A 20,167-nucleotide genomic window follows, 5' to 3' on the forward strand; every position below is an offset into this window, starting at 1 on the left:
TATAGCGTAAAAATATATATGTACTGTATATATAAATTCATCGTACGTATACGTACATATATCATATATATAAGATATATACATATATACAATGTATACACACACATACACACCTATATGTAAATATGCACATGTACATACACATATAAATACATACGCAAGTGTGTATATAATAGTATATACATATATACATATAACACCTAGAAACATATACACATACAGGTATACAACATATATACACACCTATATATAAATACACACTGTATACATACATACAGTGTACATAAACTGTATATCTACACACACCCATATATCAATATATGGGTGTGTGTATATATACAGCATGTTCACATTTATAAAATGTATACTATATATATGCACATACATACATGTATACAATAGATACACACAAATATATAGGCTTGTATGTATACTGTATATAGTACTTACACATATACTACAAACGCACGCACATATAAACATATGTGTATACATATATATAATATGTATGCACACATATACAAATTAATAGGCTTGTATATATTCAGTATTTTTACATATATAGTTTTGTTTTAAGGAGTTGACTCATGTGACCGTGAGGCAGGCAAGTCAGGGCAGGACTCTGGGCTGGAGACACAGGGAAGAGCTGATGTCCCAAGGCCATTGGAGGAACAGTTCCCTCTTTCTACGGAACCTCATTTTTCTCTCCAGTCCTTCAACTGATGGACGAGGCCCACCCACGCCGCGGCATTGACGATCTCCTTTCCCCAAAGTGGACCAATTTCAGTGTTCATCTCTCCTGAAAAATACCTTCCTGGCCACATCTGGAATAATGTTTGTGGTTGCCGGGGCCCCACGCAGTGCGCACATGAGATTAACCACCCCCGTGGCGATGATGACACTTTATTTTCTCCCTTGACCATTGTCACTACTATTCCAATTAAAATGGCAGCGCCATGAGGGCAGGGCATTTCCTTTTTTGCCAGTACTGAGCGTCCAGGGTCTGGTGCCTAGCATAGGCTAAATACAGGGCATTTTTGTGAACAGAAGCCGGGATTCCGGCTGTCATATTTAATGAGGAATTATAGTCTTATTATTGGGTGGGTGTGTGTGTGTGTGTGTGTGTGTGTGTGTGTGTCACGGTACGTCAAGGGCGGGAGTCGAACCCGCCACCCCAAGCCCCGAGGGGGTCTCCCCGGGTCCCGACTTCGGGCCGGTGCGGGTGGCCGGGGGCAGCCGAAGACGTGCGTGCGTGCGTGCGTGCGTGCGTGCGTACGTACGTGGAGCGGGCGAGTCCACGGGGCGGGCGGCGCGCGCGCCGCGAGTGAGTGGTTCAGCCCGGCCCCGGCTCACTGTGCTCGCCTCACGCCGGCCCGAGTTGGCGGCAGCGCTGGAGGTCCCGGGCCTGTGACCACAAAGAGGGAGCCGGGGGCCAGACGGGAGCGCGGCGGCGGCGGCGGCGGCGGCGGCGGCGGCGGCGGCGGCGGCTGAGGTCCAGGCCAGGCCCCCTCCCCTCAGCCTCCCGCCCGCCCGCCCGCCTGCCCCGCCCCCGCCGGCGGGCGTCCCGCCCCTCCCCCCAACCGCCAGACTAGCCTGGTGCGGGGGCCGCGCGCGAAGACATGGGGGAGAAGTTGGAGCTGAGGCTGGAGTCGTCCGTGGGGGCCGAGCCCGCCGTCTACCCGTGGCCGCTGCCGGTCTACGTGAGTGCCACCCGTCCCCTCTTCCCGGACCCCCGCCCCTCTTCCCCCACGGCGCGCGCTGAGCCCACCGAGAAACGGAGCGACTCGAGTCGCCAGACCCTCTTTGGAGCCCCCCTTCCCGCCCCGCCGTGGTTCTCCGCGGCCGTGTCCAGCCCCCGCGCGCAGGGTGGGCAGAGGGGAGCCGGGGCCGGCCGGGGGCGCGGACTCGGCCGCGGGGACCCCGCGCTTCCGAGGGGCGCCCGAGCCGGGCTGCCGTTGGCTCTGTAGGGCTGGGGACCCCGGTCCCCCCGGGCCTGGACTGCCGGCGGGCTTGCCCTTCCGTACTTTATGATCTGACATGTAGGGTTGCTTTTTCCTGGTAGTTTATTCTTAGCGCTGTCAACGTGCTTAGCTTTTTTAGTTTTGAGGACACCCTTTCCTTCCTCTCTCCAGTTTTTTGTGTTTTTGTTTTGTTTTGTTTTAGTTAGGCATTTTGTCCCTCTGATCTTGAGTGGGTGGGCTGGCTGGACCCTTGGAGAGGAGGCGTTGTCTCCCCTAATTTGAGTGGGTGGGCTGGCAGGGCCCTTGGAACGGAGGCATTGTGTCCTGTAATTTGAGTGGGTGGGCTGGCTGGACCCTTGGAGAGGAGGCATCCTGTCCCCTGATCTTGAGCGGCCTTTGGAAAATGACACGCCGAACGGAAATTTACACAGGCGTCCGGTGATTCCAGAAATGCAGGGTGTCCGGGCAGGTGGGCGCCCGGCCTCTCGTCCCCCGTGGCGGCGTGGTGCGCGTGTTGTTGTCTCAGGGTTTACGCTTGGGCCCTGCAGCCCACCTTCGGGAGGGAGAGCGCAGCGGGCGCCTTGGGCCGGCGCCTTTGGGGCGCCCTTTCGTGCGCTCGGCTTGCGGGGGACCGGCCTCCAGGGGAGCCGGCGGGGAAGCCCGCGCGACCCGCCCCTCGCGCGGGCTCCGTGTGTCTCAGTTTGTGGAAACTGTGTCGCGGCCGGGTGCGGGTCGGGACGCTGGGACCGCCTGGGAGCCGTTGTTGACTCCGGTCCCCGGTTCTCCGCAGTTCTCCGCGGTCGGAGGGTTTCCAGCCCGCCACCGCGCGCTGGCGCCTTCTATTTTTGCTCTTCCTGTGCCCAGAGGCGCGGCTGAGTTGTGCACCCATCCCTCACTCTCCGTGTCCCTCTTCCTTTATTGTCTGGTTACTCGCTGGTACTTTCCTCCCTCCCATTTTATCATTATCTGTGAGTTTTATTAACATGCCGTTTACTCCCTCTTTTAAATTAAGAATGAAGGAAACTGTGAAATGGTACTTTTATCTTTAATGGCTGATGCTGTAAAAGTGACAGTTGCAATGCAAGCATCTTTCCCTAACTTGACTCCTGTCATGCATCTCAGTAGTGTCTCTGTGACAGGACTTGAAATGATAGCACCCACATCTCTTGCAGCTCGTTCACACTGAAGGGATATAATCATCGGTTTGCTATCACAGCCACTTGCCCAGCTCAGACTGTGATGTCACAAACCAGAGATGATTCTCCCTCAGCAGGAAGAAGCCGGAGAGATGAATCTCCATGATGGACCATCAGCCTTATTCAAATGTGGTCACTTCATGAAGAAAAATTAACCATAATAAAGATCAAAGATACCGGCTAGTTGAAATACCCTGTTGAATTAAGCTTGAAAAACTTTTCCATGATACTGGAATGAAGGAAATTCTTTCAAAATTCTAAGGAAAAATTTGAGAGTTATAATAATGCAGATATCAGTAAATATTTATGGAATTAAAAATATTATGTAGCGCTGGTCCCTTTAAATGTTAACACTTAGAAATAACTTATAGGTATGTTTCTTATTTTCTATGCAAAATTATGTGGCTTGCTATTTCAGACAAAGGTGACATATCAATCTGAAAAGAGTCAGCAAAGACACAAAATGGATGTACTTTCTCTTGACCTATACACCTACTTTTTATGTTCTCATGGTTTAAATAAAAAGTACAGCTTTTGGATTATTTAAAAAGAGCAGAAGCTAAAAATACAGTACTAAATATCATTGCAAGGATTTGGTAGCCAAAACATTTGCTCCATTTCTAGGAAAGAATCCATGAAGACAAAATTATATTACTTTTATAATATAATACTTTTTATATCATGTGCGCATGAAAAACATTCTAAATTACAGAAACAATTAGACAGTCATTGAGTACTCCCCAAGATGTTCAAAATCTCTTTAGTTGTTAAATCTATCAACACACAACACAAAAACTCTCATAAATAAACCACATCTTCAGGTATCCAACCAAATCTTCTAGCATAAAATTCCTTATCCGTTTGTACCCATGAGATGCTAAAGTTGAAGCAGTTTTCAACTTGAATCATTGATAAATGATGTGTTAAAAATTAGCTAATGTCTTTATTCTTTACTTTTCCACTTAAAATGAAGAAGAAACTGTAGATTGGGCTAATTTGGAATAAATTGCTATAGAGTTTTTTTTGGAAAGCTGTTATTTAAATCTCAATAATCATTATTCAGAATGGGTTATTATAGAGAAATAGCTTGATTTAGATAGGAAAGAGAAATGAAGGTTCACTGGGACTGATGCTAACCAGGGCTAAAGGGGAGGTGGGTTTGCTCATCCATTGTCTTTAGAAGATAAATCATAGAAGCAAAGTCCCTAACCTGGTGGGACCTGGGTCTCTTTGTACATTACAATGAGTAAATAAAATCCAGAAGACTTGAGGAATGTAATTTTATACCCCCTTCAGTTCTATTTATTGGAAGCAAATTGTTTGAGTATAATATTGTTAATCTCTTCTTTTTGCCTGAGTTAAACAATTCTTTGAGCTGAAATAGTTTTGTAACTTAAAAAATATATGCCTATTTTCAAAGCATGTCAGGTTACAAAATATAATGAGGAAAAAGATGAATTCTTAAGGGTTCAGGTACATGTCAGTACAGTTAAAAAATACTTTTAGTGAGGGCTGGTATACAAAGTATTTTGAAATTTTTAAATAAACATTTTTCTCTGCAACAAATTGATACACTACAGTATTACTGCTTGTATTTGAATTGCTGCTTTCCTTTACTGGAAAATGACGGGTGAATTTCTGTAATGAATTCCGACTTATGACATTTAAGGTTATTTATAGACTGTCTTGAAAAGAGTGATGGGATCATGTAATTTACTCTATTAATTAGAAGTTGAAAAAAGGAAAGAATTCAGTGAAATGGAAGAATTTCAAATTTGACTTATCAGGCAAGTACTGACTAATTACTTTAGATAAATTTCCCTATATTATCGGAAGATAATCTCCTATATCATCTCTTACCACCATCAGAAAACCACCCCCCAAAAGGGGGACCTCGTTCATATTGAAAATAACTTCTTAACGTGCAGGCATTACAGTAGGGCATTCTAGACACTGGGGGAGGGAAAAACCATTGTATTTTTTTCTGACATTCATGTTCAACTTATTTCCAAAGTTCTTTAAAGTGTGGCATTCTTACAGGTAGACAATGTTGCTGAACAAGCGTTTGTTTCTTCCCTTTTCTTCCCCCAGGCTCAAAGATTTGGAAAGAGATAGTTAACAGAAAAGGTAAGGTAACCTCCACCTTAACAAGATATATGATCAAATGTGACCATTTGACAGATACTATGTAGTTCATAAAAACAAAATTAAGTGGAATTGGCTCTCTTTTCCCTAAAGTTGAGGATAACGTGGATGTTTCTGTCTAATGTGCTGTACTAATAGGCTATTATGGGTTAGCTTTTGGTAACTCATCGAGTTTCCCAGTCTGGGTTCCGTACCATCAAGTCTGGATTATAACTTGTCCTGGTCACACTGTTTTTGCAAATCAGTTTTGTTCTAGTACTCTATCATGTGTCTGTTTCACCTCTAATCTTTCCATTTGTCACCACTCTGGAGATGGTGTGATATGATCTTAACGGAAACATCAGGAACATGTCTTGTGAATATTTAGTTTTCTTTTTGGCCGACTCAGCATTGCCTGCCATTCAGTCATTGTTATGTGACCAGGCAGTGTAACTATTTGTGTATTAGTCCATTGGTTCCTACCTTGGGAATGTGGAGACTTGTAAACCTCTGTCCTTCCCTTAGGAATGCATGAAGGAGAAATGGAATCTCTTGCATGAATTTCTGCAGACAGAAATAAAGAATCAGTTATGTGACTTGAAAACCAAACTACATAGAGAAGAATTATCAGAGGTAAGTCGTCAGCATCCCGGCGGCTAGAAAACGTTTCCTCCCATGTAACTTGTCTGTGACCAGGGAGGCAGAATAATCCCACCTCTCCCTGTTCCCTGATGGTTATGAAGGAAGCGCATGTGTTTCCTTATTCTCTCATGGCCCCTTGTTTACATTCACTGCTACTTAAATGATCCTTTCCTGCTGTAGGAGGGCTACCTGGCTCAAGTCAGATCCCTTTTAAATAAAGATTTGTCCTTGGAGAACAGAGCTCATGCTTTCAGTTGGGAAGTGAACGGCTGTCTAGAAAACGGGAGCCAGACAAGTGGTGAGGAGCGCAGAGTGGAAATAGCAGAGAAAAACAAGTCCCCCAAACCTGTTTCCAAACTTTGCATGCCCAGGAGAAGCAAGTCCGATGGAGAAACAAACTGTAAGAGCGCTTGACTCGTTTGACCTCGTTGGAATCTGGTACCACCTAAGGGGAGGACAGACGTGGCGCCATAGGGTCTGTCTGTTCCCCCCACACACAACCCCTCCACCGGCAGTACTTGTTTTTTTGTGTATCCTTTTTTTTGGTGGGGGGATGGCTGTGTTGCTCGGCTTGTACGATCTTAGTTCTCCAACCAGGGATCGAACCCCGGCCCTTGGCAGTGAGAGTGCCGAGTCTTAACCGCTGGACCGCCGTGGAATTCCCTCTTGTGTATACGTCTAACTAGCTTAGATATATACTTTAAATTTTTGTCTTCAACCAAGTTATAGAGCATTAGATCCCCAAATGCGGTTGAATTTATGAGGTATAAGATAACAGGAGCTGCTGATATCTATGACTTGTAAGTTACATGCCTGTTTAAGCTAAGCATTTATTCTTAGACTCCTTCCCCACTTGTAGTCAGAGTAACTCTTCTGGAATTTTTAAAAAAAGAGCATGGGACTTGAGCTCAGGTCAGGTGCTTGGCCACTTCATCTTTTGACGAAATAAACGGAGGCTCTGTTTCCTTGTGCGTCTCAGGGTTGGGCCCCTCATACAAGAGCTTGTGTTAAAATGGCCCAGCAGACTGGCAGGTGCTAATTTGAGGAGTTTATCAAGATGGTGGTTGCTTAGAATAAGAAGAGAAGGTTACTTAATCCTCAGAACCTGGTCTCTGCACCAGCTTGGTAATGCTGAAGAACTGTACCTTGGCTGTGAACTCTTTATTCATAGTGGCTTTTTTGTTTCTTTTTCTTTAAGCAGCTGAAGTCTCATCTAGCCCCAGGATTAGAAGGCAAACTACCAGGCAGACCACCATCACATCTCATTTCACAAGGAGGTCAGTATATAATGAATGGACAGCCCCCATTTTAGGGGCCAACGGTTTTTGGTAAAACACATATAAATTCGTAGGATGTAACTTAGTAATTCTGACTTCCACATTGCTTCGGTTTTCCTTTTGATATTCTGTTATCAGACATTCGTGAACAGCATTTCTGAAGATCTCATCCGTTTTTACTCTTCACATAGGAAACTTCAAATGTACATACACAGAATTACCAAGGATAGTAAAATGAACCCCTGTGTACCTATCACCCAGTGTCAACAGTTAACATCTCCTGGCTGTTGTTTCATCTATACCCCCATATGCTCCAAGTGAAAATTATTCCAAATGGATTACAGCTCCATACACACCCATCTCCTCCCAGTTGGGTTACTTTGAAGCAAATCGGACATGTCATCTTATCCACACATACTATATTTCTAGATGACAAGGTCTCTTTCTCTGACAAGTTTTTTATTCATATTTTGCCATAATGGCTAACATCTAGCAAACAGTCTTTTGAAGAAGACAAAACAGGCCTTATAAAGTGTAACAGTTCCTTACTAACAAATATATAGCAGTGTTCATTCTTCCCCTTGTGTAACAGAGTTTGGTTGATTTGCTCCTTAAGCCTTTCGAGTGATAGATTCCTTATCTTCTTGCCATTGATTTAAAGAAAATAGGTCTTTTTTTCTAATAGCTTCTAGGTCTGGCCGACTGCATCGTTTTGGTGGTTAGTGTGTTCCCTTGCCTCCAGTTTTCTGTAAACTGGTAGTTAGGTCTAGAGTCTTGATCAGATTCCAGCTTTATTTTGTGAGACTTCATTGACGGCATGGGGCTGTCCATCAGAGGCATGTAATGTCTCTTCGGTGATTCTAGCAGCCATTGATCAAAGTCTAGATCCATTATTTCTTAAGGTTTGCAAAATGGTGGTATTCTAAACCTGTCATCCAAAGAAACATTAAGCTCGAAGCTTCTTTTAATGTCCTGGCAAAAGGGGCTTCTCAGAGGGAAGAGGGGACCATGCCCTGAATCTTTCCAAAGAGAGGGTACTCTTGGTAGGGAGGAATATGAGTTGTTTCGTGCCCACTGGAGGTCTAGGGTCTGGTGAGCTAACAGTTGGCTTTACTGTGTGTGTGTGTGAGACAGGCCTGCCAAACGGAAACCTGAGGAAGACCCTGAAAAAGCAAAATCGGATGATTCTGTCGATGAAGAAGAAAAAGACCAGGTAGGGCTCGCATTTAAGTTTCTTAACTCTGCCTTTTTTTGGTACACTTGCTGGTAATTGTGAATTTATACTTGGTCTGTCTATGGACCGTAAGTGACTGAGAGGGTGTTAGAACACACCCCTGGACCCAGGGCAGTACGAAGTGTATTATGGTTCGCCCCGAGGACTCAGCAGGCCCGTAACTTTGGTCTGTTCTCTCCTGTCTACCTTCCTACGTCTCCAGCTGTCAAGATTTGACAGTCGAACCAGCAGGTGTGATGTGTTCAAAGCATTTGCTTCTGATGTCAGATAAGCTCCTTTCCCACATCGAATTTCTCTATAAAAGCAGAATTGTCGTGTTATTATGTGTATTGTAATAATGCTGCTTAGACTTTTTAGGTTAGAAAACTGGTGGCTTGCCAAAGACCTCCAATATAGAAAATGTCAGTCTCTAGCACTGTCTCATGTGACTTGAGCAGCAAACCTAGGTACTACCAGATGGTCACACGCTCTCTATTTCATTCCTGCCACAGGATTAGCTGTGTAAGTCGGGAAGTCTGTAGGTTTACAGGTGGGTAGTAAATGCCCTGTTACCTGCTAAAGATGAGTATCCGTGGTTTGCTCTAAGGCAGGGTTTCTCAACCAAGGCTTTGACTTTTGGGGCCAGATAAACCTTTGCTGTGGTGTGTGAGTCCTGTGCATCGTAGAGTGCTTAGCAAGGTCCCGACCTCTTACTCACTAGGTGCCCGTAACATTCCCTCTCTCTCCTCCCAGTTGTGACAGCCAAAATCACCTTCAGACTTCCCCAGATGTCCCCTGGGGGGCACAGTTGCACTCAGTGAGAAGCAGTGGACTCAAGGCTACCAATATCTTTGAGGTAGACTTGACGTCCTGTTGTGAAAGACATACTCATTCTCCTGTTTTTATTTTGGAAATTAGATGCCACTGTTCATGATCGTTATTCAGATGTCTGTAATTAAGCTTCGTCAGACTACCCACTCACAGGTGGGACACTGAGACAGAGGGAAACAGCTTGTCCAAGTCACATGGCCACATCCCTTGCCTCCTAAGAAAACGTGTCACAAGTGAAAGCAAGCTGGCTCTTGTAATATTGACAAGTCTTTTTCTTTAAACAAATGTGCCAGTTTTAGAGTTGTTCTTTGCCCTCTAACCTTTTGGAGGGCTTACATAGCCTTCAAGCTTCTAAAGAAACGAACTGGGGCACTCTTTCCCAAGCAGGAAGCAGTTTCACTGGCAGTGTGTGAGAGGCCTTGGGGACTTGGAGGATGAACACTTGTCGAAACAGGGTGTATCCCGATATGCTAGAGTAAGGCTCAGCGCACCACACCGGTGTTATCAGGTGGTGTTGGTCAAAGAAGTAGTACTACAGAGAGAATCTTACTTTAGTCAATTTCAAGTTTTGAGATCTCACTATGTTTTTTAAAACAGGTATTAAATACATGCATTTGGTAAAACAATACAAGAGGCTGTTTGGTACATAGCAGCCAAAGAAAAACAATGTGGCTATTCCGTGCTGAGCTATGCTGTGAGCATTATCAAATAAATACTGGATTCTGAGGCCTTTGTTCAGGAACAAAAAAGAATATAAAATATCTCATTACCACAACTAAGGAGCTGGCCTGTGGCAACTAAGACCCGGCACAATTAACTAACTAACTGACTATTTCTTTTTTTTTTTTTTTTTTTTTTTTTTCTTTATGACAAAAGACTTAAAAATGACCACGGTTAAAGATTTGATGAAAGTTCATAATAATGCAGTTGACAAGAAAATTATTTATTTCTGAGATATACATTTTAAAGTAATAACTAGGATTATTACATATAACATTATACCAGAACATATAAGATTTTTAGAAATTTCATGTAATGTCTGAAACGTTTATATTAACATATTTCCATACATATTTCCATACACATACAAATATAAGATTTTTAGAAATTTCATGTAATGTCTGAAACATTTATATTAACATATTTCCATACAAATAACCCAATGAAAGTTTAGTATTAGTTGTTTTGTTTGTTTTTTTATACTGCAGGTTCTTATTAGGCATCAATTTTATACACATCAGTGTATACATGTCAATCCCAATCGCCCAATTCAGCACACCACCATCCCCACCCCACAGCAGTTTTCCCCCCTTGGTGTCCGTATGTCCATTCTCTACATCTGTGTCTCAACTTCTGCCCTGCAAACTGGCTCATCTGTACCATTTTTCTAGGTTCCACATACATGCATTAATATACGATATTTGTTTTTCTCTTTCTGACTTACTTCACTCTGTATGACAGTCTCTAGATCCATCCACGTCTCAACAAATGACTCAATTTCGTTCCTTTTTATGGCTGAGTAATATTCCATTGTATATATGTACCACAACTTCTTTATCCATTCGTCTGTTGATGGGCATTTAGGTTGCTTCCATGACCTGGCTATTGTAAATAGTGCTGCAATGAACATTCGGGTGCATGTGTCTTTTTGAATTACGGTTTTCTCTGGGTATATGCCCAGTAGTGGGATTGCTGGGTCATATGGTAATTCTATTTTTAGTTTTTTAAGGAACCTCCATATTGTTCTCCATAGTGGCTGTATCAATTTACATTCCCACCAACAGTGCAAGAGGGTTCCCTTTTCTCCACACCCTCTCCAGCATTTGTTGTTTGTAGATTTTCTGATGATGCCCATTCTAACAGGAGTGAGGTGATACCTCATTGTAGTTTTGATTTGCATTTCTCTAATAATTAGTGATGTTGAGCATCTTTTCATGTGCTTCGTGGCCGTCTGTATGTCTTCTTTGGAGAAATGTCTATTTAGGTCTTCTGCCCATTTTTGGATTGGGGTGTTTGTTTCTTTAATATTGAGCTGAATGAGCTGTTTATATATTTTGGAGATTAATCCTTTGTCCGTTGATTCATTTGCAAATATTTTCTCCCATTCTGAGGGTTGTCTTTTCGTCTTGTTTATGGTTTCCTTTGCTGTGCAAAAGCTTTGAAGTTTCATTAGGTCCCACTTGTTTATTTTTGTTGTTATTTCCATTACTCTAGGAGGTGGATCAAAAAAGATCTTGCTGTGATTTATGTCAAAGAGTGTTCTTCCTATGTTTTCCTCTAAGAGTTTTATAGTGTCCACTCTTATATTTAGGTCTCTAATCCATTTTGAGTTTATTTTTGTGTATGGTGTTAGGGAGTATTCTAATTTCATTCTTTTACATGTAGCTGTCCAGTTTTCCCAGCACCACTTATTGAAGAGACTGTCTTTTCTCCATTGTATATCTTTGCCTCCTTTGTCATAGATTAGTTGACCATAGGTGCGTGGGCTAATCTCTGGGCTTTCTATCTTGTTCCATTGATCTATGTTTCTGTTTTTGTGCCAGTACCATATTGTCTTGATTACTGTAGCTTTGTAGTATAGTCTGAAGTCAGGGAGTCTGATTCCTCCAGCTCCATTTTTTTCCCTCAAGACTGCTTTGGCTATTCGGGGTCTTTTGTGTCTCCATACAAATTTTAAGATGATTTGTTCTAGCTCTGTAAAAAATGCCATTGGTAATTTGATAGGGATTGCATTGAATCTGTAGATTGCTTTGGGTAGTATACTCATTTTCACAATGTTGATTCTTCCAATCCAAGAACATGGTATATCTCTCCATCTGTTGGTATCATCCTTAATTTCTTTCATCAGTGTCTTATAGTTTTCTGCATACAGGTCTTTTGTCTCCCTAGGTAGGTTTATTCCTAGGTATTTTATTCTTTTTGTTGCAATGGTAAATGGGAGTGTTTCCTTAATTTCTCTTTCAGATTTTTCATCATTAGTGTATAGGAATGCAAGAGATTTCTGTGCATTAATTTTGTATCCTGCAACTTTACCACATTCATTGATTAGCTCTAGCAGTTTTCTGGTGGCAGTTTTAGGATTCTCTTTGTATAGTATCATGTCATCCGCAAACAGTGACAGTTTTACTTCTTCTTTTCCAATTTGTATTCCTTTTATTTCTTTTTCTTCTCTGATTGCCGTGGCTAGGACTTCCAGAACTATGTTGAATAATAGTGGTGAGAGTGGACATCCTTGTCTCGTTCCTGATCTTAGAGGAAATGCTTTCAGTTTTTCACCATTGAGAATGATGTTTGCTGTGGGTTTGTCATATATGGCCTTTATTATGTTGAGGTAGGTTCCCTCTACGCCCACTTTCTGGAGAGTTTTTTATCAGAAATGGGTGTTGAATTTTGTCAAAAGCTTTTTCTGCATCTATTGAGATGATCATATGGTTTTTATTCTTCAATTTGGTAATATGGTGTATCACATTGATTGATTTGCGTATGTTGAAGAATCCTTGCATCCCTGGGATAAATCCCACTTGATCGTGGTGTATGATCCTTTTAATGTGTTGTCGGATTCTGTTTGCTAGTATTTTGTTGAGGATTTTTGCATCTATATTCATCAGTGATATTGGTCTGTAATTTTCTTTTTTTGTAGTGTCTTTGTCTGGTTTTGGTATCAGGGTGATGGTGGCCTCATAGAATGAGTTTGGGAGTGTTCTTTCCTCTGCAATTTTTTGGAAGAGTTTGAGAAGGATGGGTGTTAGCTCTTCTCTAAATGTTTGATAGAATTCACCTGTGAAGCCATCTGGTCCTGGACTTTTGTTTGTTGGAAGATTTTTAATCACAGTTTCAATTTCATTACTTGTGATTGGTCTGTTCATATTTTCTGTTTCTTCCTGGTTCAGTCTTGGAAGGTTATACCTTTCTAAGAATTTGTCCATTTCTTCCAGGTTGTCCATTTTATTGGCATAAAGTTGCCTGTAGTAGTCTCTTAGGATGCTTTGTATTTCTGCGGTGTCTGTTGTAACTTCTCCTTTCTCATTTCTGATTTTATTGATTTGAGTCCTCTCCCTCTTTTTCTTGATGAGTCTGGCTAATGGCTTATCAATTTTGTTTATCTTCTCAAAGAACCAACTTTTAGTTTTATTGATCTTTGCTATTGTTTTCATTGTTTCTATTTCATTTATTTCTGCTCTGATCTTTATGATTTCTTTCCTTCTGCTAACTTTGGGTTTTGTTTGTTCTTCTTTCTCTAGTTTCTTTAGGTGTAAGGTTAGATTGTTTACTTGAGATTTTTCTTGTTTCTTTAGGTAGGCTTGTATAGCTATAAACTTCCCTCTTAGAACTGCTTTTGCTGCATCCCATAGGTTTTGGGTCGTCGTGTTTTCATTGTCATTTGTCTCTAGGTATTTTTTTATTTCCTCTTTGATTTCTTCAGTGATCTCTTGGTTATTTAGTAACGTATTGTTTAGCCTCCATGTGTTTGTCTTCTTTACGTTTTTTTTCCCCTGTAATTCATTTCTAATCTCATAGCGTTGTGGTCAGAAAAGATGCTTGATATGATTTCAGTTTTCTTAAATTTACTGAGGCTTGATTTGTGACCCAAGATGTGATCTATCCTGGAGAATGTTCCGTGCGCACTTGAGAAGAACGTGTAATCTGCTGTTTTTGGATGGAATGTCCTATATATATCAATTAAATCTATCTGGTCTATTGTGTCATTTAAAGCTTCTGTTTCCTTATTTATTTTCGTTTTGGATGATCTGTCCATTGGTGTAAGTGAGGTGTTAAAGTCCCCCACTATTACTGTGTTACTGTTGATTTCCTCTTTTATAGCTGTTAGCAGTTGCCTTATGTATTGAGGTGCTCCTATGTTGGGTGCATATATATTTATAATTGTTATATCTTCTTCTTGGATTGATCCCTGGATCATTATGTAGTGTCCTTCCTTGTCTCTTGTAACATTCTTTATTTTAAAGTCTATTTTATGTGATATGAGTATAGCTCCTCCAGCTTTCTTTTGATTTCCATTTGCATGGAATATCTTTTTCCATCCCCTTACTTTCAGTCTGTATGTGTCCCTAGGTCTAAAGTGGGTCTCTTGTAGACAGCATATATATGGGTCTTGTTTTTGTATCCATTCAGCCAGTCTATGTCTTTTGGTTGGGGCATTTAATCCATTCACGTTTAAGGTAATTATCGATATGTATGTTCCTATGACCATTTTCTTAATTGTTTTGGGTTTGTTTTTGTAGGTCCTTTTCTTCTCTTGTGTTTCCCACTTAGAGAAGTTCCTTTAGCATTTGTTGTAGAGCTGGTTTGGTGGTGCTGAATTCTCTTAGCTTTTGCTTGTCTGTAAAGCTTTTGATTTCTCCATCAAATCTAAATGAGATCCTTGCTGGGTAGAGTAATCTTGGTTGTAGGTTCTTCCCTTTCAGCACTTTAAGTATATCATGCCACTCCCTTCTGGCTTGCAGAGTTTCTGCTGAGAAATCAGCTGTTAACCTTATGGGAGTTCCCTTGTATGTTATTTGTCGTTTTTCCCTTGCTGCTTTCAATAATTTTTCTTTGTCTTTAATTTTTGCCACTTTGATTACTATGTGTCTCGGCGTGTTTCTCCTTGGGTTTATTCTGTATGGGACTCTCTGCGCTTCCTGGACTTGGGTGGCTATTTCCTTTCCCATGTTAGGGAAGTTTTCGACTATAATCTCTTCAAATATTTTCTCTGGTCCTTTCTCTCTCTCTTCTCCTTCTGGGACCCCTATAATGCGAATGTTGTTGCATTTAATGTTGTCCCAGAGGTCTCTTAGGCTGTCTTCATTTCTTTTCATTCTTTTTTCTTTAGTCTGTTCCGCAGCAGTGAATTCCACCATTCTGTCTTCCAGGTCACTTATCCGTTCTTCTGCCTCAGTTATTCTGCTATTGATTCCTTCTAGTGTAGTTTTCATTTCAGTTATTGTATTGGTCATCTCTGTTTGTTTGTTCTTTAATTCTTCTAGGTCTTTGTTAATCATTTCTTGCATCTTCTCAATCTTTGCCTCCATTCTTATTCTGAAGTCCTGGATCATCTTCACTATCATTATTCTGAATTCTTTTTCTGGAAGGTTGCCTATCTCCACTTCATTTAGTTGTTTTTCTGGGGTTTTTTCTTCTTCCTTCATCTGGTACATAGCCCTCTGCCTTTTCATCTTCTCTATCTTTCTGTAACTGTGGTTTTTGGTCCACAGGCTGCAGGATTGTAGTTTCTCTTGCTTCTGCTGTCTGCCCTCTGGTGGTTGAGGCTATCTAAGAGGCTTGATGGGAGGCTCTGGTCCTGACTATTTCTTAAAATCTCATTGATAGGTATTTAATATGATTTTTAAAAATTTATTTATTTATTTAATTTATTTATTTTTGGCTGCGTTGGGTCTTCCTTGCTGCGTGTGTGCTTTCTCCAGTTGCGGTGAGCGGGGGCTACTCTTCGTTGCGGTGCGTGGGCTTCTCATTGCGGTGGCTTCTCTTGTTGCGGAGCACGGGCTCTAGGCGCGCGGGCTTCAGTAGTTGGGGCACGAGGACTCAGTAGTTGTGGCTTTTGGGCTCTAGAGCGCAGGCTCAGTAGTTGTGGCGCACGGGCTTCATTGCTCCGCGGCGTGTGGGAACTTCCCGGACCAGGGCTTGAACCCTTGTCCCCTGCATTGGCAGGCGGATTCTTAACCACTGCGCCAGCAGGGAAGCCCAGGCTCCAGCCTTTTTAAAAATGTGTTCCTTCCACCTTCGTGGAGCAGGCGTAGGGGATGGGGAGGAGTGAGAACCCGATTGGCAGGGGTCCGGTCGCAACCCCGGAAGGGGACGGGGGACGATCTAAGAGGTGGCACCGGGCCACATTCGACCCCCAGTGACAGCTAACAGCTGCAGTGCTGCCCCTTCCTGCCCCAGGACCTGAGCTCAGGTCCCGGGGCGGCTGGAGAAACGCACTGTTTTTGGTGAGATGCTCTTACTTACTGTGTGGAGCTGCTCCGGCGACCACACCCCGCAGGGCCCTGTGCCCGTCCTCCCTGCCCCCTGCCCAGGGCTCGGAGAACAGCAGTCTCTGTGGGGCAACCTGCTTCCAAGTCCTTCAGTGACCACGGAGGACTGGGAACGGGCTGGGCTACCGGGGAGCCTGGGCACCCAACCCCTGAGCTCAGCCCTGGGGGCTCCCGTGAGGGCAGGGGCTGGGGGCTGCGGGCGGTGAGCGGAGGGGCCTCCAGCCGGCATCAGCCTGGGCCCTGGACCCGGGGAAAGGCCTCACCCTCTCAGTCCTGACCTGCCGCTCAGGAACCCTGTGGCCCACCAGCCCGAGGCCTGTGTCGCCCGCCACGGACTGCCCGGCGCACGGCTGGGGTGCCAACGCCACACCTGGATTTTGCACGGGGACCATCTGGGGGCTCGGTGCACAGGAAGACGAGCGGCCCCCAGGCCCCGACACGCCCCTTCCATATCCATCGAGAGGTGCCTGATGGAAGGCCGGCTGTGCTCCTTTTCAAGCCCCAGGGAATTCACACGAACAGCCCTCCCGGCCACGGGGTGCCTGCCCACCGGCTCTGGGCCTGCGACCAGCCCAGAACACAGAAGGCACCGAAGTGGGTGCAGGGAGCTGAGCCGGGGCTGCAGAAGGGCAGACACCACAGCCTGGTCCACAACCGACTGCCCTAGGGCGGGTGAGAACGGGCGGGCAGGCTGAGGGGAGGGCAGAGCGTGGCACGGCCTGCCCGCCTGGGCCACGGGGAGAAGGTCGGGGCGCCGCCCGCGCGCTCGCTCCGCTGCCTGGCGTCCTTTGTGGGGGCGAAGGGCCGGAGGCAGGGCTCCCGAGGAGCTCAAAGGCCCGGGAAGGACACACGGGACGGTCCAGAGCCACCCTACCGCTCCAGTGGTGCAGCACCCTCTCTGAATTCCTACTGCCACCAAAACACATCCCTAAGGCCTTTGGGAAGAATCGCTAGGACCCAGGAAGGCAGCCCCCTGCTGTGGTCCAGACTTCAGCAGCTGCCGATGATCAGAGGGAGCCAGCCGGCCGGCCTTGAGCAGGAGGACAGGACACGGGGACAGGGACAGCCACAGCCGGGCTTCCCACAGCTGTGCCCACCGCCAGAACCAGCTCCAGCCAATCACAGCCCCCGAGATGCCAAACAGTGACGGGCGAGAGGCTGGCAGGAAACTGACACCCCCTCACTGGAGAGCCTGCCCGGCCGGGGTGCAGGGCACCATCCCCGTCTGCACTCACCCCACAGCTCAGCCGTCTCCCAGTGACCCAGACGCGTCACCACGGCCCCAGGGCTGATCCCCGACCAAGGTCAGAACTCCCCCCGGTGTGACGGCCCCCATGCCACTCCTGTGGTGGAAGGGACGGCAGGCAGAGACCAGGAGTAGAGTCTTTTTATTAACGGCTGCGTTTTCAAAGAACCGTTTTGTTACCAGGAAAGCTCCCCAGGAAGGGATTGCATTAGTGCAACAAGGGGGAGCCTTGATGCCAGGCTCTCCAGACACTTCCAGGTGGAGACTTTTGGCCTAGGCCGGCCACCGGGGACTCAGGGGCTGGGAGGACACGCGGCCCCTCCCCCGCCCCGACGGGGCGCTAAGGCACCCGGTCCGCCTGGGTGGGCAAAACCCCGTGCCTTCAGCAGGCCGGCGGCTTGCAGCTCTCAACCTGCAGCCCTTTGCTCAGGAGGAAGGCGTCCTGCGTGGGGTCACAACCCAGGAAGAGCTTCACCATGCCCTTGGCATCCTCGGAGCCCCCTGGCCTCAGAATGCAGCTTCTGTAGTCCATGGCAACCTGACGAGAGGGGGTGGGGCTGCAGGAGGGTGGAGCACCCCCTTCACTGAGGGTGTGGGTGTGGCCACCTCTGCTGTGACTCAACAAAGGGCAGGGGAGCAGGGGGTCCAGAGCAGGGCCCTCAGAGCCTGGCAGGCCCAGGCGGGTGGCACAAGCATCTAGGCCCAGGCCAAGGACCTCCGTGCAGACCGGCCTCTCACCTTGCCACTCAGGACGCCCTCCCGCTTGAAACGTGTGTGGAACGTGTCCGCGGAGTACACCTCGCTGCACAGGTAGCCATAGGACTGGGCGTCGTAGCTTCCTGCCAGGTGGCCGAAGGTCGCAAGCAGGTGGGTCCCTGGGACACACGCGGAGAAGCTCCTGCCCGGCCCCCTGGCCGCTCCGTGCCCCTTCCCCAGAGAGGGGGCCTCAAAGCAGCCCTGTCTGAGTCCCCTGCCACTAGAGGGAGTATTGGCCCAACACTTCTAGAAAACGGGGACCTGGCGGGCAACTCAGTGGAGGGACACCAATAAATTTTTGCCGACTTTCTGCTGAAGCTCACGAGGGTTCACCCCTAAGCCTCTTACAAGGTCAGCTGCCCGAGGCTCCGAGGGATGAGTCAGGGCTCACCTTCCAGCACGGGGAGAGCGCGGGTTCAAGCGCTCACGAGGGAGTGAACTGCGTCTCCGCACCGACACGCACGGGCAAACCTCGTCGACGCGTTCCGTCCGGGGTATGAAGCCCTCTCCTGCCTCTTCCAGGCTCTCCAGAAAGCACGTGCAGATACGCCCACCCCACCCTCGGACTCCGCGGGCCACAGCTGGAGGGACCAGGCCAGGAACCGAGGCAGGAAGAGGCCAGAGGTCAGCGGGCCTCGGCCAGAGCCTGTCAGTCGGTCCCCCTTCACACACCACCAGAGGATCCTCTTGACCTGGGCAGTAGCCGCCAACCGACCGCTAAGGTGGGCCCGGCGTGCACTTGGCTACCTGGCGTGGCTGGGACCCCGAGGACCTCCTGGCAGAGGCGGGCATTCTCCTGGGCCGGGTCCGCGGGCGTCTGCGTGTGCAGGGCCTTGTCCACCTTGGCCAGGACGATCTGGCGCAGGTTGAAGAGGCCTGGAGGGCGGGAGGAAGGAGACGGGGGGCTGGCACTGTGTGCAGGCCGCGCTTTCCAGCCGGGCGGTCCGGGAGCCCCTTTCCTTTCCCTCGGCCCGACCGCACCGGGGTTGGCCAGCCGGGACTTGATGAGTTGGCCAGCAGCTCCAGGGGACGGCGCTGCCCGTGCCCCACCGAGACTGGCAGCAATGCCAGGGCTTCACAGGGCGCGGCGCCCCCGGCCCCAGAGCCTTCCCTCTGGTTCTCATCACCGGCTGTCGCCAGAGTCGCAGGTAACGTGCCTTTCTTGTCGTTTGTCTTTTTTCCGGCCCTCAGCCACGCAAAGGTGTGAAGCCCTGACACTCGCTGCCACGTGGATACACCCTGAGAACACGATGCTCAGCGAGAGACATCAAACACAGAAGGACACACAGGGTGTGACCCCACTGAGGGGAAACTTCCAGAACAGGTAGATCCACAGAGTCAGAGTGGGTTCCTGGTTGTCAGGGGCAGGGGAGGGGAGGGAATGATAACTAAAGGCGTGAGGGACATTTTTGGGGTGAGGGAAATGTTCCAAAACAGGGCAGTAGTGACGGCTGCACAGCTCAGTAAAGTGTCCCCACATTCTCCGGTGCAGCCTGTGAGAGCATCGCTCTCAGGACGAAGGGCTGACCGCAGGAAGACTGAACGAGCACTGGGTCCTGGGCCCAGACGCTCAGCTTGGGACACCCCCCACCCCCCCGGTGGGGAAGTCCCTGGGACTTGCTGAGCCTCCACCGAGACTGGCAGCAGCCGCAGGGCCTCACAGGGCGCGGCGCTCCTGGCCCCAGAGCCTACCCTCTGGTTCTCATCACCGGCTGTCACCAGAGTCGCAGGCAACGTGCCTTTCTTGTCGTTTGTCTTTTTTCCGGCCCTCAGCCACGCAAAGGTGTGAAGCCCTGACACTCGCTGCCACGTGGATACACCCTGAGAACACAATGCTCAGCGAGAGACATCAAACACAGAAGGACACACAGGGTGTGACCCCACTGAGGGGAAACTTCCAGAACAGGTAGATCCACAGAGTCAGAGTGG

At 46.9% G+C, this 20,167-nt stretch overlaps 1 protein-coding gene across 1 annotated transcript; it reads left to right on the plus strand.

The window, feature by feature from the left end:
- The first annotated feature begins 6,113 nt into the window (after nt 1-6,113).
- On the plus strand, nt 6,114-19,812 carry LOC309624992 (uncharacterized protein). The gene is made up of 5 exons (XM_082383833.1): nt 6,114-6,323; nt 7,122-7,200; nt 8,335-8,413; nt 18,761-18,960; nt 19,430-19,812. Exons 1-5 carry the CDS (start codon nt 6,287-6,289, stop codon nt 19,443-19,445), a joined length of 411 nt encoding a protein of 136 aa, XP_082239959.1. The 5' UTR covers nt 6,114-6,286; the 3' UTR covers nt 19,446-19,812.
- Nucleotides 19,813-20,167: the final 355 nt, after the last annotated feature.

This window comes from Balaenoptera borealis (assembly GCF_965194805.1).
Source record: "Balaenoptera borealis genome assembly, chromosome: 3".
In the NCBI taxonomy this organism is placed as follows: domain Eukaryota; kingdom Metazoa; phylum Chordata; class Mammalia; order Artiodactyla; family Balaenopteridae; genus Balaenoptera; species Balaenoptera borealis.

Bases quoted from the DNA above. Each gene is read 5' to 3' on its own strand.
- LOC309624992 (XM_082383833.1), top strand. From the start codon at position 6,287: ATGCCCAGGAGAAGCAAGTCCGATGGAGAAACAAACT. The intron at 6,324-7,121 runs GTAAGAGCGCTT...TTTTTCTTTAAG, and splicing joins GTCCGATGGAGAAACAAACT to CAGCTGAAGTCTCATCTAGC. The intron at 7,201-8,334 runs GTCAGTATATAA...TGTGTGAGACAG, and splicing joins ACATCTCATTTCACAAGGAG to GCCTGCCAAACGGAAACCTG.